Raw genomic sequence first — 24,983 nt, forward strand, 5'->3', positions numbered from 1 at the left:
TTTTAAATAATTTTTATTTCATGGAACGCAATAGTAAAATGTATGTACTTTGTACAGTCATGTGAAAGAGTGTACACCATCTTTGAATTCCATAGTTTTACATATCCGGACATAATAAACTTTACAATACAGAGGAAAAAAGACTTGATCTTGCTGCCCATTTCTCTGGGACAGGTAATATAGGCCATTTTTGAATTTAATCATTCTACAGCGAGGAACATTATTCACAAGTGGAGAATAGCGCTGCATGATTAATCTTATAGCAATGTCAGCTTGTGCGATTATATGATGGCAAAATGTTGCTATTTAATGAAATAAATAAGTGCATGTGTGGAGACACACACTGAGAAGTTTGCAGATTTTCCATGCTGCTAAAAAAAAAAAAAAAAAAGTCAGTCAGTCTCAGTTTAGGCGTGTGGTCACGTGACTTTCCGGTGTGAAGATGGATGCCAAGCAGACCGACACTGAATTAGTAGCCAAAAAAAAAGCTACCTCTGTTGTATGGCAGTGTTTTGTATATTAAGCAGATATTAAGCAGAGAGAGGTACTGTGCTAAATGAAAGTTGCTACATCACGTGGCAATACGACAAATCTGTACCAGATCTTACCGGGCAGAGGAAAAAGACAACAGGCGATGGGTTCAACAGACTGAGCTTTCTTTTATTTATGAGCTTTACATTTACTTTTGCCATGCCGTGAGTATGGCACAAATCCACTTACGGTCCCGCACATCGCTACCCAACCCGTGAGGATCGGCACACCTTCACTCGCTGTCCATCACTTTCCCCACACATCCCCATACATGCAGTTCTCGTTCTCCCTCTCTCTCTCTCGTCCGTTACATCCGGCATAAACCGGGCCGTCTCCAGCATTAATGGCACCCTAAGCAAGATTGCTAAAGCCGCTGCCGCAATGCAAATTATTTTCCTTATCACTAATCTGTGTACAATTTCATTGATAACCAATCAAGTGGACTCATGGTACCATTTATTATAATCGCAGATCACAATATTGACCTCAATAATCGCAACGCCATTTTTGTGCAGCCCCTAATGGAAAACATTCAAGACGGTTGGCAGTCTTCCCAGGAGTGGAACTCTCTGCAAATTCACCCCAAAGTCAAACCATGGAATTGCTTAGAGAAATTGCAAAAAACAAGACATCTCAGGCCTTAGTTAGCATAACTGACTCTACAGGCCTAAACATTTTAAATGTTAAAATTAAAAAAATTTATGGTTTGTCTGGAAGGGTTGTTAGGAGAACGCCTCATCTCTCTCGCAAGCAAAAAAAAAAAAAAAGAACATGGCAGCATAGCATTGCTTTAGCAAAGTTGTATCCAAACAAACCACAAGACCTCTGGGACAATATCCTTTGAACAGATGAGACCAAAGTGGAATTGTTTGGCCATAATGCCCAGTGCAAAATCCAAACACAGCATAAAAACCTTATACCAACTGTCAAGCACAGTGGTGGAGGGGTGACTATTTGGACTGATTATTATTATAATTTTTTTATTTTTTACAGCCACAGGATCTGGGCAACCTGAAGTCTTTGATTTTAGCCATAAAATGGGGTCATGCTTCAGGACAATGATCCAAAACACACCAGCAAATCTATAACAGAATGGCTGAAAATACACAGAATCAAGGTGTTGCAGTGGCCCAGTTAAAGTCCAGACTTCGACCTGACTGAAATGCTGTGGTGGGTCTTTAAGCAAGCTATGTTTACAAAATTACCACAAAAAAAGCCAGCAAACCTTGATGAACTGTAGAAATATTGCAAAGTGTGGCCAAAATTCCTCCACACCGAGGTTAGAGACTGGTCATTGTTTTGAACAAAGTTACTGCTGCTAAAAATTATTGCATGCTAATGAATCATATTTTATACAAATAAACAATGACATTTAATACATCATGTGGTGGTGTTCATCTGAGGTGGCATTCACCTACATTTTAGGCTTGATGTTTAGGCCAACTGGTAAAGACAAAAAGCCATTAATAAATCTTTGTAAGAGATTTGTAATAGCATTGGTCACTGTCATTTGACTAAAAACACATTCATAAATATCTGGCCCTCAGTTATAGGCCCACTTTGTAAAAAAAAAAAGGTTTGGACACCCCTAACCTAAATACTGCAAAATGCTTTCGAAGTATCTTTTTAATGCCAAAGTGGATAGGGTCTATATTGAGAAGATGCTCTTCCACTGTGCAGACTTTCAAATGATGCGCAGTAGGGAACATAGAGTACAGTTGCAGCACAGTTGGGTGTAACAACTCCACCATTCTGGCTGTAAGGCTAAGCAGTGAATTGTCAGAACAACAATCAATGGGATTCTTCTGGCATACAAAAAAAAACCTTTGCGCTGTCTGCATCACCAGGGTATCCACATACCCAAACCACCACTAGTTACCTTCTGAAAGGGAGGCATCAGCCCAATCAAACACATGGAGAATCCAAAAACTGTTCGGCGCCTCACCTCCACTCATATACACACTGGCGAATATTATAGTATATACATATATTGTACATAACCTGTCCATCACTACTGCAAACAGGAAAGAACCTGCACCTTAAACCAGTCTGTCGTTCCTTCTGCACACTTCACTGCTGTCCTCATACATGTCCTGCACCACCCTCACACACTTCTCTGACACACCTGACTTCCTCATACAATACCACAACTCCTCTCTCGGCACCCTGTCGTACACTTTCTCTAAATCCACAAACACAAGGCAACTCCTTCTGACCGTCTCTATACTTCTCCATCAACATTCTCAAAGCAAATAATGCATCTGTGGTGCTCTTCCTCGGCATGAAACCATACTGTTGTTCACAGATGGTCACCTCTTCTCTCAGCCTGGCTTCCACTACTCTTTACCATAACTTCATGGTGTGACTGATTAACTTTATAGTTACTGCAGGTCTGCACATCTCCCTTGTCCTTAAAGATCGGTATCAGCACACTCCTTCTCCATTCCTCAGGCATCCTCTAAACTACCAGAATCCTGTTACTCAATCTGGTTAAAAACTCCAATGCACCTCACCTAAACATCTCCATGCTTCTACCGGTATGTCATCGGGTCCTACAAACTTTTCACTCTTCATCCTCTTAATCGCTGCTCTCACTTCCTCCTTACTAATCCTATCCACGTCCTGCTTCACCATCTCGTTCATCAGCTGCTCAAAATACTCCCTTTACCTTCTCAACACATGCTCCTCACTAGTCATTACATTTCCATCTCCATCCTTTATTGCTCTAACTTGCAGCACATCCTTCCCAGCTCGGTCCCTCTGCCTGGCCAATCAGTACAAATCCTTTTCTCCTTCCTTAGTGTCCAACCTCTCATACAGCTCCTTATATGCCTTTTAATTGGCTTTTGCCACATCCCTCCTTACCTGCTGCCGCATCTCCTTGTACTCCTGCTTACTTTTCTCATCACTTTGTCGATCCCAATTCTGTTTTGCCAACCTCTTTCTCCTTATGCTCTCCTGCACTTCCTCATTCCACCACCACGTCTCTTTGTCTTCCTTTCTATTTCCAGATGTCACACCAAGTACGAAGTGTTGTCTTCCTTATCACTTCTGCAGTAGTTGCCCAATCACCCCACACCTCTTCACCACCACTGAGCCCCTGTCTGACCTCTTCCCTGAACCTCACACTACACTCTTCCTCCTTCAGTTTCCACCATCTTATTTTTTGGGAAACATTTTGCAACTAATTAGGTTAATTGCCAACAGGTCAGTAAGATGATTGCCTCCCTAAGAAACACTATTTATACAGTTTTTTTTATTTAAAGTCTCTCAGAAGTAAAGATAGGCAAAGCTTCACCAATCTGTGAAAGACTGTCTACAAATTTTGGAACAATTTTAGAATAATCTCTGAGCACAAGGGAGAAAATCAATATTGGATGCCCGTGATCTTCGGGCCCTCAGGCAGCACTGCATTTAAAACGGTCATGATTCTGTAATAGAAATTGCTGCATGGGCTCATTAATACCGCCAGAAATCATTGTCTGTGGACACAGTTTGCCATGTCATCCACAAATGCAGGTTAATTTTCGATCATGCAAAGGCGGCGGCATGCGTGAACATGATCCAGAAACGCCACCATCCTCGCTGGGCCAAAGCTCATTTAAAATGTACTGAGGCAAAATGAAAAACTGTTCTGTGGTCAGACTAATCGAGATTTTCTTTTTGGAAACCACAGACACTATGTCCTCTGGACTAAAGATGAGAGGGACTATCTGGCTTGTTATCAGTGCTTGGTTCAAAAAGCCACAACTCTGATGGGATTGGGTTCATTAGTGCATGTGGAACAAGCAGCTTGCACATTTTGGAAAGGCTCAATCAAAGCTGAACGGTTTAAACAGGTTTTAGACCAACAAATACTTCCATCCAGTAAATGTCTGTTTCAGGGAAGGCATTGCATATATAAAAAAATAAAAAGGACAATGTTAACTGAATACTGCATCTATTACAACAGCATGACTTCATGGTAGAAGAGACCAGATGCTAAACTTGCTTGCCTTTATAACTTGAATGTTGATTTCACATTATTCTTATTCAACGGCACAGAAGGGACATTAGTTGTAACACAAACGATATTTAATCATTGTGTTATTGCTCCTATAGTACTAGCTCTTTCAGAGGAATTTGTACAGCATAGGAGTCTAAAAGCACATTTTAAATAAACGTGCCGAGTCCAGCAAAAACAAAGCATTTTCATGAATTGTAGTGAGTCTTTTTTTTGTTTGGAGACATTAATTTGACGTTTATAGAACAAGTCTCTATTGGATTTGCTTTGTAACAAATCATTTGCAAGTTTTATTGCGACTATAAAACTAGGAAGAACATGAAACAATCTCTCCGATGTTTCACAACATTAAATATAAATGTTTTGCATATTTGAAAAATTTAACATTATAATTGCTGAAAAATTACTTTAACCTGAGCACAGTAGCACGCTCCAGACTGTACTGTTATACAATTTTTTTGTTTTGTGGTTAGGACACTCAACTTACTCGTCAAGATGCATAACTACCCCCAAACAAACCACCTACTTTTCATATGTAATGCATACAATGCATTTGCTATTTAACATTTACACTTTATATACTGAACTGTCTTGTCCTTGTCTCTGTACCTTAGTATTATGTCTTCACTGGGTCACATGTGGGGCAAGTTGTTATGCTATTTATTACAGTGTACCAATGTAATGGAAATAAATAAAATGAAGATGAGCCAATAAAAATGCATAAAAAAAAAAATAAATAGATGTGGTCATAGTAGTTGCTGAAAACACACAATTTTGGAGTTTAAGCATCATGGTGAAAGAAAATTGAAGAGAAAGGCAAATACTTTTCGTACCTGAGGAGGGGTGGGGGTGGAGGAAGGACGACCAACAGGGGGTGTGGTATTTCCACTTCCAGACATAATTTCCTCTGTAATGTCCCTACCACCCTGGTTGGGGTCCCGGATCCGGATCTGAGAGGACAGAACGAGAAAGCATAAACATCATAACTGAAGCAACAAGATGGATCCAGTCCACCTTTCTATGTTTTTAGATTGTTGTTTTTAAGTCACTGGACAGATGTAAGAAATTCTGAGAAATCAGACTTGGCACGACTTTTGACAGTATATTTGCTTATCTCGCTATGTCTGCTTTATTTCGATTTACACTTAAAAAGTATAAAGCTGGTATGATGTGGTACAAAGTAAAGTTTCTGTTATCACACTAAATCCTTATTATGCCATAGCAATTTGTCAACAATATTTTTGCGTCTATTATTATGTCTTTTATGTATATTTTTAATATAGTTTCATGGAACAACCTCAAGACAACCAAGTTCCTTTTATCACTAATGTCAGTAGCCATCAATTGGCATTGCCTCACCACCCCCTTTTTCCTCTGTTGACTCAAAGAGAGGGGGGGGGGAGGGGGAAAAAAAAAAAAAAAAAAAAAAAAAGTGTCAAATTACTGAAAAATCAAGAAGCCCAAGAACCCCTGCCCTCTCCCCTGGTGGAAAACTTTAACCATTTCAAACCAATAGGATACTGATTCAATTATTTGTCATTATTCTTTACTAAATAATTGCTTTATTTATTGAAAACCAGGAACATTTTTTTAAAAAAATCTATAGCTATGTTACTATATTAACAATAACTTGCCTAAATGCACACAAATATAAGATGCATTTCGAACTAGACTTGCTGTCAGAGCTGCCGCAGTAGAAAATAAATAAACACCTTCTGATCAAGTAGATTGGAGTATAAATGCTCGAGTTGCGTAAAGATATTGGACTTTACTCTCTATCTCTATCTGGATGTGCATGATTGTGAGAAATTTGTGCAACACTCACTGGTTTCTTCTCCCGTTTGGCTGGTGGAGGCTGTTGTGGGGCTGTAGGCACTATAATTGGGGCTGAGGAGGGATACACCGTCTGGCCTGGAAAATATGCCGGACCCGGAGCAGCTGTTGCTAAATGAGAGACATGAGAAAAGGAAAAAAGAAAAAAGGTCACATCATTATTTCATGAGTCACTGATCAAAACAGCTACTCAGAATATCATTGTGGAATGTGGGCATTTGTAAGTCAGGACTGTCAACATCCGGTAAGCAGAAAAACAAATGCACGTGGCAAACCGGCATGCAAGACATAGAAATGCAAGACTGAGGAATGTTTTTGAATGCATACTCCATGTTTGCACTAACCGTAGGGTGCAGGGTATTCTCCTGGACCAGGACCAGGATAGAACGTTCCAGAGGCAGGGGGTGGGACAGAGAACTGCTGCGGAGGTCCAACGTAGGGTGAACTGTGTCGATACTGAGGATATAAAAGGAGAATGCTGTTTAGACCAATCCTGTTCAGCTATTCTTTTTTTTAATTATTAAATGATTTATAAATTCAATTCAATTATCAGGTGTTAATTATGTATTTATTTGAACAACAGCAGCCATTAGATGATACTTAACATCTCCAACACTAGTAAAAGCTAATTTATCTAAATTATGCATCGTCGCCTGGTGCCACAGCCTGCCCTCCATTGCAGAAATAAGTTCAATCAATCCTTATATTACTGTGATGTTCTATAGATGCAAATCTTATGTGAGAAGACTTGAATACCTGGGGAATGTAGTACTGAGCTGTTTGTGCTGAAGGAAAAGGCATATGAGTCATAGTCATCATGATGGTTTGATTAGGGGGATAGACAGCAGTGGCTGTAGGGGTCTGCGAGCCAGGTCGGAGCGAGGGATTGTTGGTGGGAAGAGCAGGTCGAGGAGTCTGCATCTGAGCCCTGTGCAGGAACTGCAGTGGAAGAGAGAATGAGACAACAACAAGCTGCTAAATTAAAGAAAATCCTCCCCCCAGAAATTTCAGTTAAGAGCTCTTGAACTCCTGGTATACTGAATTTCCTTAAATGGTTTTGCTACTACTGGCCTGAAATCATGCTGATTCCATGTGCATCACAATTAACTTTATATAACTGTCAGAAAAAAAAATGGCATATGATTATGCCTTGAAGTCAAGGAAGTTTTAAAAAGGAGTGATCAGACACATGCCTGAGAGCTTTAAACAAGAAAAACCTGGCAACCCCAAACATGTGAACTAAAAAATCTATTCAGCAAATCAAGTTAAGTCCCTGTTGATTTTTCCCTGTGTCCCCACTGTCTATTTACCATATGTCTTAATCACTTATTAAGCCCCTAAAGAAATTTCCGCCTTCAACATCTAACACTTTTGGAAGAATGGCATGATATAGAGCCTAGAAACAGCTCTAGCTACACCAATACTAGAGGCAACCTCTCCCATCTTTTTGATCACCCTGCACTGCAAATATTTCCTCAGCAAACCTAACCAAAAATGGTGTCAGCTGAGGAATACCAGCGGTGAACCTTGGTGGCTCAGCCACATTCAACTTTCTATTCAACACAAGGAAACAGAAATTAGCTTCTTTTTTCTTACTAAAGACACCAAACCAACAAGAAACTCGTACCAATTCTCTCATAGCATAATGAGCCAAACACAAGTTCAAACTCTATGAAAAAGCCATACAAATCTTATAAAAAAACACCTCCAGCTTTCTTTTGCTACAGTACTCATCTGCCTGAATGGGGAGATGAGTACTGCTTTTAACAGTAGACAAATGTTACAGACGTCCAGATACAGCCTGTAAAATGTATAAACTATTAGCAATGGTAGCAAGGAAAAGAAACGCAAGATGCCATGAGAAAGACAAAAGGAACCAGACCTAAAAGCTTTTGGGTGACAAGAGTGTAAACTATGAGTCACTGATCCACTACTGCTTACTGTTGTGCAGTGCTACGCATCTTCTCAGAGTTGTTCACTGCCTCCCAGACACTGATGACACCAGAACATAAACACTGATAATGAGAAAAACCCAGAGAAAGTCTGGAGAACTGACTTCATGCTGAGACCCGGATACTCCCTGTTTTCAACTCCATTACGAGTGTCATGGCTTGTTTAGAGAACATAAAGCAATCATACCGAAATCAATACTGCAGCAGATCAGCACGAGATAAACCCATGGAGCAAGTATGTGCATGTGTGTACAGGAGTCAGGCACTTTTACTGCAGCAATTAGTGGCCTTCATTAAAGCCCACAGGAATGAAACACTTGAAAGAAAAAAAACAACCAAAAAAACCCCCGATTAGGCCGATTCAGGACGCTGCAAGCAAGTCGGTGTTTTAAGTAGAAAAAAAAACAACTTGCTTTGCCTCCATTCAAAAGGAAATGCCAACCATCTACTTCATTTTGTTGTTGGCAGAGCAGAAGCACTAAAGGTCACAGATTAAACATGTTCTATAGGATTTCCTCATGCTGTGCATTTTAAATGGAAATGGATGGGCCAGAAGTACTGAAGCAGTAGGGAGAGAGAGAAGCTGGTAGGATAAAGGACAGAGGAAAATCAATATATGACTAGTACATGAATGTGCAATCACAGAGTCCCACACAATCACACAGAGTAAGCTTGAAAGCCTCTCAGAACTTTAGGTCTGTTCTTTATCCATACCAGGAGCAGAAGCTTATGGAATTTCTTGCTAGCAGAGAAAACCAACAAATAAATAAATAAACCTGAGCATTGCAGACTTTATAACAGAGACTGTATACATGTGACAGTGTTGACGTTTTGAGGTGTGTGTGTGTGTGTGTGTGTGGGGTGCTATTAGAGAACCATGAGTCATATGTGCCAACAAAAGTGAGAGCAAAGCCAAAGGCTGATCACAGCTTTTTAGTGGTGTGTGTAAGACCCTGGAAGTTCTACTACATATGACCTATTTCCAACAATCCTCTCCAACACTGTGAGCAAATGCACAAATGTGGCCAGGAGACTGTTCATGTATATGATCTTAGTGTAGATATGACAAAAGTGCACGCAGTATTTCTGTTGTGGAAACATGAAGATTCTGTCATGTATATGATCAGCTGATAAGGAGACACAATGTTCCAATACCAATAGCTTTAGTTTTATTTGGTTTTATTTGTACATTTGTTCTTCCTATATTTGTGTTGTCAATACATATAATGTTTCTATATTTGTCAGAGGTCGTTCCCAAATTTCCATTTTGCAAGCTAATGTGACATAACCATTAGACAACATTAGACCAGCAGCCAGGTCAAATCAGTTACACAAGAGCTAGCAAGAGAGCTGAACCAAGTAAACAAACGTCACATGTACAGCACACTGAAACTAATGACTTATAATAAACCTGTCTGGGATCCAAAAGGCAAAGGATCATTTTTCAGTTAATATATTGGCCAACAAGTGTGTGTGTGTGTATTTTTTATATTATATATATATAGTGTGTATGTATGTATGTATGAATGAAGTGAGTGAGTTCCTAAAACCCTACCACATGCCTTTGACAAAAGACATAAGAGCTGATAAAAATATTAATAAATTAAAGAAAACAGCAGCTGACTAAGCCAGATGTTTATTTTATCATCAGACAAAAATGTCGTTTTTTTTTTTTTTTTTACAGTTGCTGATAAATATTTTCTTTTCACCTGATTGAACGTGCAATGTTAAAAAATATCTAACACGTGTATTTGGATGCCTCCTGATAATTTACTGCTCATCCCCAGATCCAAACATCGGCTGCTCAATAGACATCGACTATTTATATTAATCAGATACATGATATGCAACTAACAGAAGTAAACTGTTATAACTGTAATAAACTTAAGCTAACAGGGTTATGAGTGTTTAAGTTGATGTTTGAGACAAACACAAAACATGTTACAGAGCTGATTGTGTTAAATCTGCTTTTAGGTGTTATACTTTGAGACAGAGCACAATGATGATTCAGCAACTTTACTGAATCCACAACTCCCAGGCCTGACCTACATTCAACAGTTCTTTGCTGATTCTACATATAAATCCCTGTTGGTTTCCAATCTGTTGCAAGTCACTGGTGTTGACAGGTTGTTGTGGAAGCAGGCAAGAAAACGCTGTTGTACAGATGTTAAACTCCTCCTCTGTTCTCACAACGTGGCCAAAAAACAAAAAAAAAAAAAAAAAACACAGAGTGATGTAAAAGAAAAGAACCATCCATTTGGATATTCATTGGAATTTGCTGAAAGCATCAGATTTATTTCAATGTCACCAGAAACGATGTTGTAAATCAGCATTAGGTAAGCCAGTTTCACTACAGAAGACTCTTGTGACTTTGGGATTAAGTTACCATAAGGATCAGCAAAAGGATCTGAAGCAGTCCTGATTACAGGTTCTCCAGGGGTTGTTACATAAGCGGTAATCATTAACATCCTTGAACCAGACTGCTTTTGCAAGAACAGGAAATGAAGGGGAAAAAAAGTCCCATTGGTATAATTGGTAGTGTGTGTGTATTTATGTATCTGATGGAACAAGTGGAGGAGAAAACTTGTGCGCACGCCAGGGTGTAACTGAGAAAAGCACGAACGTCATCTTAAATAGCGAGCAAACAGAACAGTTGGATGAATGAAATTTCTCATGCCTCCACAACATTTCCTCTTAGCCTGGACTTGTGTATCGGCAGGAGAACGCACCATTGTTCCTCCTCCATCTGGCCTGCCACACACACACTTCTGTGGCAGTGACCCGGAGTGTGTGGTGCCAGTGTACGGGCTAATTCCATCCTCCTAGCAGTCAGCTATTTACAACCTGTCAGGACTGTAATATCCAGACAGTTTGAAGGTGCAAATGACTGATTAAACTGTGCTGGAAACGATAAGAGGTTCTGGTTTTCCGAACACTACAATGGACACGGTTGCGGACAGAATATCTAACAACTTTCAGTTGACATATTTCTTGTCTGATAGAATTCTCGTTCCTGCAGTGCAGAACCGTATGTATAAATCTATGGAGAATTACTCTTAAATAATATCTTCAAAATAATCCAATCTAATCCTAAACCTAAATGTGCGAGTGATCTTGCCATCAAGATGTTAAGATTCCACTCAATGACGACAATTGTTCTGTTTAAATGCAGACCACACATCAAATACTGAAAAGAAAAGCGGAAAGTGGAGATGTGAGATTAACCTGAACAGTCGTGATGATAAACCAGCTGGCTGGTGATGAATGCTTCATATGTAGTACACATTTTACACTAAAGAATACCGGGAAAAAAAAAAAACACTATGTGATGTCTAAACACTATATGCAAAACAAATCACTTGTATACATTTAAAAAACTAAAAAAGGGAACATTTATTATTTCCATGTATGACTAATCACTGCATTAATATCTATACCCGAGTGCCTGCTTTTGTGTGAAAATGGGGGTTCACATTTTACTGCTTTTTATTTTTAATCACAATGTACCAAAGTATAAACTAAAATAACTAAATTTTGTCCAAACCTGGTAGACTTAATTTTGTTGAACTACACTGATGTTCTGTAGCCACAGAACAGCTTTTATAATTCGGGACACTCACAAATAATGATTTGTACTGTGGAGCTGATTATAGACATCTCAAATAACATGTTTTGTGAAAAAAAATGGCACTTTGTGATATTGAACATGGGGATTATATCATCGGAAATCGTGCATCCCAGTTTCAGTTGAATGCCTGCTAGCTATAACGCTGTGGCAGTGACGGTCTGTAACTAGTGGTTTTGGCACTGTGGCAGTAACAAATCATTTTACTGAACAAAAGATGAAGTGCAGATTTGCTTCTGAAACATGAGATCTTTCAGAAATACTGAAGAGGATGGAAAACATCCTCCAATTACAAGCGTCTTATCACAATAATTTTAAGTGGATCTGTCAAAGCAATTTTATGGCCATATTACAAATATGGGATTGGTTAATTAAAGACCTTGCCTTAAATGATGAGCAAATGTATACCATGATGTCTCATACTGTCTGACATCCAGGAATCACACTTGCTAATAATAGTACAGCTCACAGTGTCATTTTTCAACTTGGGATCATGACTTTAGATCAGGCTACACAAAAAACAATTTGTTGCTTACTCAAACTTATGCTGTTAACACTGAAGGTCTTTTTGCAGTTGCTCTACTTGCTCCATTAAACTAATGTCCATGAACTCATGGATTAATATTTGTAATGAACAGAAGAGGACGACATGTGGCATGTCCAAAATAAACGGGCCTCGGTAATTTATTATATTGTTTACTGATTAATTCTATTAATTCATGGCAGCCAGTGGGTGCAAGCCTTTCCTGTCTCAGTGATTCCAACATTCATTACTCAAAACAGTCTGACATTCCTGCAATAGCTGCATATGTTGTGTGTGTGTAGCCATTATAAATATAAATCCTTGATGTTTGTACTACACAATACAACAATCCCATATGGTGCATCATAGATAATGACTGCATATAGATGCTCCACAAATAACCCAGATAAATTGAAGCAATTAGTGTCAGTCTTCGTTGCTCCACATCTGTTAGTCAGACAACTCGTTTTGAATGACAAGAAACATAGACGGCTTAAATGGTCTGGCATTCAAGGACATACTGATTCCTTGCATAGCAATATAGAGTGATAGAGTTTGTATATATATTTCATAGTTTGATGAGGAAGAAGCTTTTAAAGAGCTTGAAAATACTTTTGCAGAACTTGAATTGCAGCTTTGTGAAGGTCTGATGCTTTCTCTAAAGTAACCAGGCCAAAATAAAAGCAAACACACATTTTAGGTCAGGACAAGTTTTTAGGCCATTGGATACATGAAGAAGCCAGTAAAATGCAACAAGAAGTGATCTAAAAAGTAAATTTCTCTAAAAATGCCCACTACACACTGATTAATTAAGTTGAAGCGTGAACGGACGGTAATTCCCGTGTAAAAGTTTTAAATAAACAAAACTGTTGTCATGGTGAACTAACCATTGCCACAGGGTGGTGTGATGCAGCCTGAGGTAACTCTTTTACACCCTGAGGGTTTCCTATAAGAACATGTCCTATAATGTTTTATTTCTTTTATATAAGAGGTCTAGACCTACAAATCTGTATATTTTAACAAATTATATATTATACCTTTTAATCTGAATAGTTTAGTTGCATTTAATGCTGTGCAACTCATGAAACAATCAAGTTCATCTTTAAAAGCAAAAAAATTAATAAAAAATTTGTTTGTCAAGTCTGAGAAACAGGAATGCACATGGACACTGACTGACCAGTGCTGACACTAGAGTCTTCTTCCAAAAGAATTTAACACCTCCTTCAAAAAAACCCTCATCAAAAAAAACCAAAAAAAATAAAAAAAACAATATAAATGATTATACCTTCAAAGAACACATTGTTTAGATTATGTAGATATCCAACATACAAAGTCTCTGTAAATGAGCTGTTCTAAACAGTAATCTATTAAGCATTAAAATAAACCCATGATTAGATTCACCCTGGCACAAGAGGGACGTTACCTGATGGTGGGTGGGTCGAGGCCCCGTCACAAACTGATGGAAACAGTATGATGCAGTAGCAATCACCAACAAGGAAAAAGAAAAAGAGAATAAAATTAGCATATGATATAGAAATATGCAGTATGCAGAAAATTGACAGCGCTAAAATTTCAATTTCTACAAGACAGGAGGCTGGGGAAGGGGGGGGGGGGCGTTGTGGGGGGCTTGGCAGGTTGCAGGGGAGAGTTTTATTTCCTCCCACGTGTTTAAAAAACAAACACACTCTTCAGCAGTGCAGACTGTTTTCTTGGTGGATCTCAGCATGGTGCTAATGAGGTTTGTATCTGACAGCAGAAGGAGAAGCAGCCAGAGACACATGGTCGATTCCACACAACAGAAAGGATTTCCGTGACACACTCCAGATCAGAGGTGCTAAACGCAAGCTGAAAAATCAATGGCTCTAGTTTCTGCTGTGAGTACAGTTTTAAATGTGATAACCTATAACCATTAAAAGTCTTACACTTACCACAACATTACTAATGGATAAGAATTAATTCATTTCTTAAGTATTAATTATATGGAACTGTTACAGCAGCAGTTTCCAACCACAAAATACATCCATTATTGTTTTATTTTAACCAAATATTTTCATAAACAGAATGGGAACTCTTCAACACCACTCTAAATTGTAAATCATGTTTTCTGCTTTTTGTGAAGTGACATTAAATTGATCATCTTTCCAGCCATATTTCTGAGTGAAGTTTTACCATCAACACTTCCAGAAAAAAGTGTACTAAACTGTCATTTTCCTTTACAGTAGGCTGTAGCGTCATCTTTTATACCTTTAATTTCACTTGGCTATGCGGATATAATGCACCTGTAAGGTACATCATTGCACTGTAATTAAATTTACAGACTAAAACTTAAAGGTTTTAAGTAAATGAAGCTTTTGACTTAAAGTATTAGCAGCTGTGTAATTGGGAACTGTGGTCATCATCTAAACAATCCTCTATCCAGCTTAGTTAAGTGATTTTGGAAGCATAAGCAGTAAATTGTTAACAAAGGAAAAAAATAAATAAGAACACAGTCACACAGACTTCATTCTTAGAAATTGTTCAGATGGTTGAAATGTTCTATTTTGATGCTCCTTTGTGTTGGGCAAAAGCGTGTGGCGGTTTAAATAAATGAATACATCTCTGGTACAACCAAGTTGTAGATCCGTTCAACTAAGAGAGCTTTCGGCCCATTGTTGGATAGAAGTTTCCACTGGCTAATTCTACCACAAAAGCATTAATAAGGTCAGGCATTGATGTTAAGTGAGGAGACCTGGGGCACCAGCAGGCTCAGTGCTCCTGTACGCCCCAAAGATGTTCAATAAGGTTGAGATCAGAGCTCTGTACAGGACAAACACATCTGACAATGTGTGAACTTTGACAGCGGATGGGAAACATATGGGTGCGAGTGTCCACAGGATTTTTCCACAGCTCAAAGCTGTTTGCATGACTCAAAAAGAAAAGGTCCCACATGAAAAACTGAGAAAACAGTTGTATACACTGTAACTGTCTGCAGCAATGCAATTCTGTGTTTAACATTGATTTAGATATGAAACTGGACCACTTGCATTATGATGCAATGTTTTAGTAGCAAATTTAGTCCAATCTTAAAAGGACTAATTAAACAAGTCTGTTTAAAATGTGTCTAAGAAGCGGTTTAAGTGATCAGACGTCTTACGTGTGTCTTGTGCGTGTTTACACCTGCATATAATCTCATCATAATATAATCCTGACTAACAGAGGTAAATGTAGTCTTAAACCACTACATTAAAAATAAATGCTTCATGTGCAATAATAATAAAACAAAATATAAGCTGTACTTACAGGTCGATTCGGTGGCTGAACGTTCACTGGCTGTGTCTGAGAATATATGAGGGAGGCAGACCCAGCATTCTGTGTGGGGCTGTAGGAGGGCTGAACACACACACACACACACACACACACACACACACACACACACACACACACACACACACACACACACACACACACACACACACACACACACACGTTATTTAGACAAATATATAACAGAATGATGAAAGTAATATACAAAGCAAGTATAAATTCTAAAAAAAGAAGTTAGTATGGAATATGTGGTAACATATAGAAAACAAATCACTATATTTATCTGTGTGTATGTGGCCAGAGGAATAATTGCTAATAAGTCTATGTGAACCACAGTCACAAGGTCTGTCTCAGTCATCAGTCGAGTGCACTGTGGGAGGGTAGCAGGACTGTCACAGCAGAAGCAGCTGAAGACTATCATTAACTAGCAGTGTTCCTTTAGGTTAATACACATAGCCAGTGACTACAGACAATGTGAAAAGTCTACAATCCCATTATTACACATTCTTACAAGCAGCTGTGTTTATAAAAACAGTATACAAACCACATCTCTGTAAAAATAACCCCATACTACCACAGACCCATATTTAATGGTCCTCTTTGGTTAAGATGCTGGAGTTCTGATTGAAAGGTTGTCACCAATACGTGGTCACTGCTGGGCCCCTTAACCTTAACCCTCAACTGATCAGTTGCATAAATTAGATAAGGGTGTTTGACAAATGACTTTAATATAAATGTAATCCTATAATAAAGTCATAGTAGTTGCGATTTATAGTCTGCGTGCATTATTCAACTGTGTTGGCTGCCACAATCGGATTAGCTAATTTATTAAAATCATACTGCCAGTTTTTAAGAATTAATTTCCTATTAACTGTCAACTATAATTACAAGGCTGACTGCCTGACCTCACATTTATATTAATTTACATATATGCACGCACGCACGCACACACACACACACACACACACACACACACACACACACAAATATTACATAGCATATAAATAACTTCGCTCATTACAAAATAGCACACAGCAAAAACACTCATTGAATTCTTGTCTAGGGGTGTAGCCCTGATGAAGTTCTTAAATGTTCTGTATGTAATTCCCTGTTCACATTTTGTGAGCAAAATCATTCCGTGCTTGGAAATCTAGAACAGCTATATCTGTTTGTTAAGGTCATACATGTGAGAAAACTGCATCCAAATTTAGACAATACAGCAGTTAAGATACTGGTATAAATACTGGACTATAAAACAGGACACATCACATGTTAAAGGAGGTAATATTTCCTAAACACCACAAGATTCAATAGACATTTAAATCATGCAGAATTTGTCAGTGTTTCTCTGTCACTGTCAATCAGCTCATCCTAGTAGCATAGTAAGACGTTTTATTTTATTTTTTAATTATAAATGAAGAAATAACCCGGGTATCCAGGCCAATGGTTTGTCCATCCCTGGAGTAAAGCAAATGTATTTTTTTTTAACCACTCATGATGCAAAACATTGTGCTTGACACACTTATGTAGGTGGGGGAAAAAAAGTCAAGATAAAATATTATGACACTGAAAATAGTTTCCGCTCATGTCAGATGCTTCATCTGTTCAACAGAACGGTGGGAACTTTCTTAGCCATTAGGAGTGCATTTATATCAGACTAAAATAACAGCAATTACGGTAATTATGAGATAACAAATCAGATGTGGCTGAAACTCAAACTTCTCAGACTGAGTAATCATTATTTTCTGTAGAAACACACACCAGCAAAACTGACACACAGACAGCTATGACAGCTTGAATTCAGTTTAAGTTTAACAAGTCCATTATTAGCGTATAGTTAATCAAGTTAACGCCTGAACTTCTGCTAATCGCCTTTTACTCTAGAGACTGATGACATTTGCACAGTTGTGTTTGCTTATAAAGTAAATGTATCTGAACATCAGAAAAAGGTGAGGCCACATTAGAGGGGCCATGAAGCTCATATTAGTAAGGTGTGAATTTGATACAAACCCACTTATGATGTCAATTTATTTTTATTCTAAATGGCCAAGATGTATGAAAACCTTTAAGACAGAAAGACACACTTACCGCTCCGCCTGGCTCCCAGCCCTTAAGGTATCGAAAGGTAGGCGCGGGAGAGGCTGATACCTGAGACAGAGCAGGTGAGGGGCCGTGGCCTTTGCTTAGATCATGCCCTTGGTAGGGGGGACCAGGGTGCCTTGAGACCTGCAAAAAAAAAAAAATAAATAAATAAATACATACAATGCAGACACTTTCACAGACTTGTAGAAGCCAACATTTTTTATTATTATATTATTATTATGTTTTCTAGTGTGTTTGTAAAGGGCAGGAGCAGAGTTTGTGGCCTACAAGTCAGTGACACAAACACATTTTAGTGCTTTAGCCCAGAATTAGGGTTGGTACCCAGTACTCTATGTAAACCCTAGAGCTGTTCATGTTTTCTCCAAATAGCCAAAAGGTGAAACCGTTTCAGCAATTATTCGGTCTACTGCTGAAACAATGGTGTCATTCTGCTATTCTCTGAATGAGCACACAGAACCCTGGCTTCTAAATGTGCGCCCACGTTGCGAGTATTAAACAAGAATAACCCACTGAAAGAGGGAGCATCAGGAAACGGACGTCAGAGATGATGCATTTGTTGCCGCTATTCTGAAAAAGAGGAACAATCTAACCACAAAAACTGCTTGGGACATCGAAAGTTCTTTGGAGCAGGACGAATTTTGACAGGGAGCTTGGATTTGGGGGAATAGAGACAGAGAAAGACAACAAGTGACAGAAAATAAAACAAAGCATATAGAAGAGAAACAGAGAGGGATTGGAGACTGTAACGTCTACAGGTGCTAGTAAAGCTTGGAGGCAAGGCTATCATACATTCGTTCAAAATCACTTGTTAATCCCTCCCATTATTTCGTGTCCCAGATGTTTTGTTACCATCAGTTGCTAAGAGACTGAGACTTACATCCTTTGTTTGTTGGTGCAGGTGTTTTAGTGGCAGCCAGGCAATGATAGAGTGGAACCACTCTAACGCTCTTTAACATCTGCATTGTGTTTAAAGGGCAAACAAAAGGTGGAGATATCTATCCAGGTGCTTCGCTGGGGGAATAAATTATACACTCACTGTCCACTTTAATAGGAACACCTTTACAACTGCTTATTTACAGTGTTATCTAATTAGTCAATCATGTGGTACTAGCACAAAGCATAAATTCAGGCAGATAGAGATCAAGAGCTTTATTATTGTTCACATTAAACACTGGAACAGGGGAAAATGTCAGCTCTGTGACTTACCTGTGGCATGCTTGATAGTGCCAGATCTGAAAATTTCACAAATAATAGGTTCAAAAGTTTTCACAGAATGGTGCAAAAACTATCCAGTGTATGGAGGATCTGCAACATGAAACAGCTTGTTGAGCGAGTTAGACCAGCAGAGAAGGTCCAGGCTGGTCTAAGCTGACAGGAGGCCTATAGTCACTTAAAATAGGCCTCACAGAACAACACATCATACAATGGATTCCCTACTACAGCAAAAGACCACATCATGTTCCACACCTGTCACCTATGAACATAAATCTGAGGCCATCATAAACACAGATAAAACAACAGTGAAAGACTGAAATAAAGACCTTTTTGCCTGACCTGATTTTCAGCTATGCACTTTGGATGAGGCTGAGGCCAGCAGAGCTGACAGAAGTAGACCATGATGTGGTCCTCTGCTGTTGCAGCCCATCCACCTCAAGATTCGCTGTTTTGTGCATGCCGAGATGCTTTCCTGCTCACCAATGTTGTAAAGAGGGATTAGAGTTACTGCAGACTGCCTTTCAGTTTATACTAGTTAAACACTAAAAGACCTGGGAGTTATTTTAGACAGCAACTTGTCTTGTAAAAATCATAACTATGTTACAAAAACAGCCTTCTTCCACCTTAGAAATATTACAAAGCTAGGAAATATGTCTATATCTGATGCAGAGAAGCTCGTCCATGCGTTCATGACCTCCAGAATAGACTATTGTAATGCATTACTACAAAACACTAAATGGTTCAGCTCCCAATTATCTTTCCAGTCTTCTAGTACACTACAATCCGTCACGCTCCCTGAGATCTCAAAACTCTGGACTTCTAGTAGTACTCCTAGGATAGCAATGTCCACTAAAGGTGGTAGAGCATTCTCAAATTTTGCTCCTAAACTTTGGAATAGTCTTCCCGACAGTGTTCGTGGCTCAGACACACTCTCCCAGTTTAAGTGCAGATTAAAAAACGTATCTTTTTAGCAAAGCCTACACATAACATACATCTCACATCATAACTTTGTGCTCCAGAACATCTGATCACATGCACATTATCAACTTGTGCTTGTTAATATCATGAACAGTAGCTACACTAATTCCTCTCCCTCTACCCATCCCGAGGCTTCCTGAGGTTGCTCCAGCCCCAGTCACGCCCCACCTTATAAAGATTGTGGACCTTTAAAGAAGTAGATGCCGACCCAGCAAACATCCCGAACCATCTAGAGACTTACCAGTGCCAATTGGATCCCACTTCATGTGGGGTTTAGACACTAGACCTCCTTGGGTGTTTGAAGGTTCTGACATGGAGAAGGTGTTTGATCTATGATTATCACAAATGTTGAGCTATTTTATTAATTGCTTAGTAGCTCCTAGTTTTATAACCACAATGACTGTAAAAGACTGTAGAAAGGACATTACCATCATTTCCGGACTATAAAGCACACCCTTATATAAGCCGCACCCACTGAATTTGACAAATATTTTTTATTTTTAACATAAATAAGCCTACACTAATAAGTGTCTACACTAATGTACTTTACACAGGCTTTAACGAAAGACACGTTACACACGGTGTAACGGGTGAAATATGTTGCGCTTCTATTAGGAGCATAGCGGTATTTTGGGAATAGTATGCACTGCATTCTTCCGGTATTACTGCATGTGTGTGTGTGTGTGTGCACGCGTGTGTGTATGTGTAGGGTTAGGGTTAGGGTCCTCAGTCATAATCCTCAGTCTTACCTCTTCTGAGGTAAGACTGAGGATTATGTCCTTATTATTTTCTGATGATCATTTCTCAAGTTTCTTTGACTAACCCATAACGCTGTTGCCAAGAAAAATAAAGCACGAGTTTTGGAAACCTGTCTGTGCTTATATTATTTTTGTTGCAACTGGAGTTAGTGAGCTCTCCCTTCACCCAGACTCAACGCGCTACAACGGCTTGTATCTAAACAGTAGCCGACCAAGTAAGTCATTGTTCACCGTCTTCCTTTCACAACTACAGTGGTACCTTGACCTACGAGTGCATTAATGTACGAGTTTTCCGAGGTACGAGCGGTCACTCTGTAGATTTTTTTGCTTTGTTACGCGAGCAAAAAATTGAGGTACGAGCTCGAAACACCGCTGCTAGATGGCGAAGCGAAGCCAGAAAGCGAAGATTGTGACGAAAATTAAGATAAGCAAAAAAGAAAAAGTACAAATTTGAAAGTTTAGGGATACGTAGTGTACAGGAGTGATAGTAAAAAACGAATTTTCCCTCTGCCTCCGCTTATCGCCTCTACCCCCCCCCCCCCCCCCCCACACACACACACACACACACACACCGGCGTTTTTGTTAGCTCAAGTCGTCTCATCTCCAAGGAAAATATACTGAATAAAACCTTATTATATCTTTACATACTCTTTCTATTATGTTTTTATACAAGATTTGTTATTTCAAAATGTATTTTCCAATTTAATAACATGAAACATAAAAACAGGGTGTCATTTTGAGGGTTGGAACGGATTAATGCCATTTTAAGTATTTTCAATATGGAAAACTGATTTGATGTGCGAGCAAATTGAGATACGAGCTCGTCCATGGAACGAATTAAACTCGTAGGTCAAGGTATCACTTATTTCTCTGGGGAGTTTATCTTTTGTCATCGTCGTGCGCCACTGGTGAAGTTTTTCTCCCGAAGCCGTGCAGCTTAAAACACAGGTAAAGTGCGTTTTTTCGTTTCCGTTCGGAAAGGTCATTGGATTTAAATGTTATGGGGCTCAGTTTGTTGGCTTGAAGTTTGTAAAATTGGGAAAAACCCAGGAAAAATTAAGCCGCGGGGTTCAAAACTTGGGGAAAAAAGTAACGCCTTATAGTCCGAAAAATACGGTACTCATAATTACATTCCAGTGCTCATGTTAGTTCTCACTCTCCAGTCTTCTGTATTGTTTAAAGATTTATGATCACACTCTTGATATCACCGAAATGAGGATGGGTTCCCCTTTTTGATTCTGGTTCCTCTCAAGGTTTCTTCCTTATAACATCGAAGGTAGTTTTTCCTTGCCACAGTCACCATTGCTGCTCATCAGAAAAGCGTTTGAATAATTATGCTTGTGCTCTATTCGGTATAAACTTAAAAAAAAAGTGTGAAAACATTTTAAGAAAATAAGTTTCTGAAATACTCAGACCAAACTGTCTGACACAACAACCATTCTACAAGTCTCATTTTGATGCTTGATCTGAACATTAATTAAAAGTTCTTAACTCTTTGTGTGATTTATTGCCTTAAGCAACATGATTGACTGCATGAAAGTGCAAGTGTTTAGGTGTTCCTATTAAAGTGGACAGTAAGCATACATATACAGTATATAAATGCTCACAGAAAGGCAAGAGGGGCTCAATCAAAACTAATCACTTGAATTTCACCTGCAATTTTGTCAAATTATATATAAATACACCAGTCCAGCTAATGGTCATGTGATTGTAGCCTCAGAATAAGATTTACACTGATGGACTATTCATATGAAAACATTTTTCATTTTTATATCTGATTAAAACTAAATACTCATTTATTTTTATTAATACTCTACAATTTTGAAGTTTTTTTTTTTTTTTTTGCCTGATGTGAATAAAATGCCTTTCAGCAGCATGTTGGCCTTTTCAAAGTAATAATTTTTACAGACATTTCCCAAATTTTCTGCAGGAGATGTGCCTCACATCGTGCTGTTTACGGAAGGTCATTCAGACTGATTATGTTTGCACACCAACAGCCTACAAACTGTAGCCTTTGGCCAAACATGAGGTGAAGAGTCTTAACCAAGGGACAAAGCTATTTAGCATGTAGCTGCCAGACTGCTACAATGGAAATAATTGTAACGCAACATTTTTTCCAGACGTTTTCCACAGAGTTCTCCACCTGCAGACAGACTGGCCATTTTTCATCTTAAAGGTTAAGCTTGCAGAAACAAGGGGTGGGGGAAGTTAAAAGATAGCATAAAAAGATAAAAGAAAGAAGGAAGATAAATAAGGAGATTGTAAATGAGAGGTAAGGAGATAAATGAGAAAGAAGATATTAGAAGGCTCAGGAATTTTTAATTGTCTTATTCTAGTGACTTTTTCCATAATCTGAGACTTGACTTAAAGCATGTTTAGCCAAATATTTAGCATAATTGTCTTAATAAATTATTATACAAATGACAATTTTAAGATGTGGATGTACTGATACAGAAACTTACGCTATACACCGCTGCCATGGCGTGTTGGGCTGGAAATAGCCGATCCTCCAGGGACATTGCTGCTCTTGGAATTCTGAGGCACGCAGGATTAAGGAAAACTTTGGAAAGGCTTCAATACAAGAAATGTTTTTTTATAAACTACTAAAATAATGTAAAAAATAACTTCAGATTAACCCGTGCTCAGACTTTGGGGCTGATTGCTAAGTAAATCTCATTATAGTATTATAAGGAGGTTAGAAAGTCCCAATTCGAGAAATAAATAAACAAATAAATAAAAATTTAAATAAATTAAGGCCATTCTATCCTCAACAAAGATAATGTTAAAATAATGTTGACATAAATCCTGACATGGAATAACAATGTGACTTCAAGCTCAACATAAACACTAAATAAATGTTTATCAAAAAAATGTTTTTGATAAACTGCACTGGTGTTCTTGGACACACACACACACACACACACACACACACACACACACACACACACACACACACACACACACACACACACACACACACACACACACACACAATGAATTTTTTCCATTGATCTAATCTAATCTTGGTAACTGTATTGTGAAACCATGTGCAAACATCAAGTCTGCCACATCAGAAATGACAGGTAGTACCAATCCACTGATGTCACACAGCTGTTGCTCTGTAGCAGGTGCATTTGAGAAAGCTTTCCCCAACAGCAGGAATTACACCTTCTGTACCTCAACCAATCTCTGTACTGACAAGAGGCAGCAAGTATTTTATTTGTATGTGTGTTTGAGTGAAATAGACAGAAGGAAGGGGAAAATAAGGGGGGGGGGGGGGGGGGGTTAGAGAGAGAAAGTGAAGAACCAGCAGTTCTTGGTTTCTGTGTTAGGGAGAAACAGAATGGTCACATGATTTCAAGGAAAGCTTTCCTCCCACCTTCTCCTTCTCTCAGCACCCTTTCGATCTTCCTCTGAAATTGAGCTTCTCCTCAATCTCACTCTGCCTCTCTCTCTCTCACACACACACACACACACACACACACACACACACACACACACACACACACACACACACACACACACACACACACACACACACACACGGAGTACTTTTGTTGGCAGATTGCCAACATCAAGCTTTACAATAAGACAGAGTGGGGAAGCAGAGCTTAAAATGTAAAACAAGCAGGTACAAGGGTTAGACAGGGCAGTATGAGAGAGAGATACAAGAGAAGGACACAAAATGGAAAGAGAGTATAACCGTAAAGCAAGATGAGAGTTAAATAAAGAGATTGAGTCCAGTGGCAAAAGAAATGACCCCTTATTCAGAAAAGCCACATGAGACCAAGAAGGCTGTGTGTGTGTGTGCGCGCATGTGTAAGGATAAAGTGAGCTTCCTACAAGACTGTGTTCAGCATGATGCCATGCACGTGTGTGTGTGTGTAAGAGTATATTTGGGAACATCACTCTGCTCTCTATTACCACATTCCTTTGTGAGAACAGGCAGCCGAGATCATCAGGGTAATTTCCTTGGCTTCAGGATCACAAGTTCAAGGCACAGGTGAAAGGAATGAACCTGAACATTATTCTCACACAATGAAAATGCCATCTGCCCTCTTCAGCACATAGGAACTTAAACACTAAAATATCTTTTCCTGACTGACAGGAAAAAGAGAGTAATAAAATCCCTCCCATGTAGAAGTATAAACTCTTTGC

General features: G+C 38.9%; 1 protein-coding gene across 5 annotated transcripts in view; it reads right to left on the bottom strand.

The window, feature by feature from the left end:
- The window catches only part of eif4g3a (eukaryotic translation initiation factor 4 gamma, 3a), a 59,100-nt gene that overhangs the window by 20,581 nt on the left and 13,536 nt on the right, over nucleotides 1-24,983 (bottom strand). For 2 of the 5 annotated variants that reach the window (XM_083533899.1, XM_083533898.1), the window contains exons 2-9: nucleotides 23,288-23,360; nucleotides 17,859-17,996; nucleotides 15,747-15,836; nucleotides 13,891-13,923; nucleotides 7,124-7,306; nucleotides 6,712-6,823; nucleotides 6,360-6,478; nucleotides 5,368-5,484 (exon numbers count right to left, since the gene is read on the bottom strand). In XM_083533899.1, coding sequence (XP_083390025.1) covers nucleotides 5,368-5,484; nucleotides 6,360-6,478; nucleotides 6,712-6,823; nucleotides 7,124-7,306; nucleotides 13,891-13,923; nucleotides 15,747-15,836; nucleotides 17,859-17,996; nucleotides 23,288-23,360 — 865 coding nt within the window. Of the gene's footprint in view, nucleotides 1-5,367; nucleotides 5,485-6,359; nucleotides 6,479-6,711; nucleotides 6,824-7,123; nucleotides 7,307-13,890; nucleotides 13,955-15,744; nucleotides 15,837-17,858; nucleotides 17,997-23,287; nucleotides 23,426-24,983 lie in introns of all 5 variants that reach the window. The other 3 variants (XM_083533897.1, XM_083533896.1, XM_083533900.1) reach the window with 2 other exon arrangements.

Source organism: Silurus aristotelis (assembly GCF_946808225.1).
Source record: "Silurus aristotelis genome assembly, chromosome: 28".
Taxonomy (NCBI): domain Eukaryota; kingdom Metazoa; phylum Chordata; class Actinopteri; order Siluriformes; family Siluridae; genus Silurus; species Silurus aristotelis.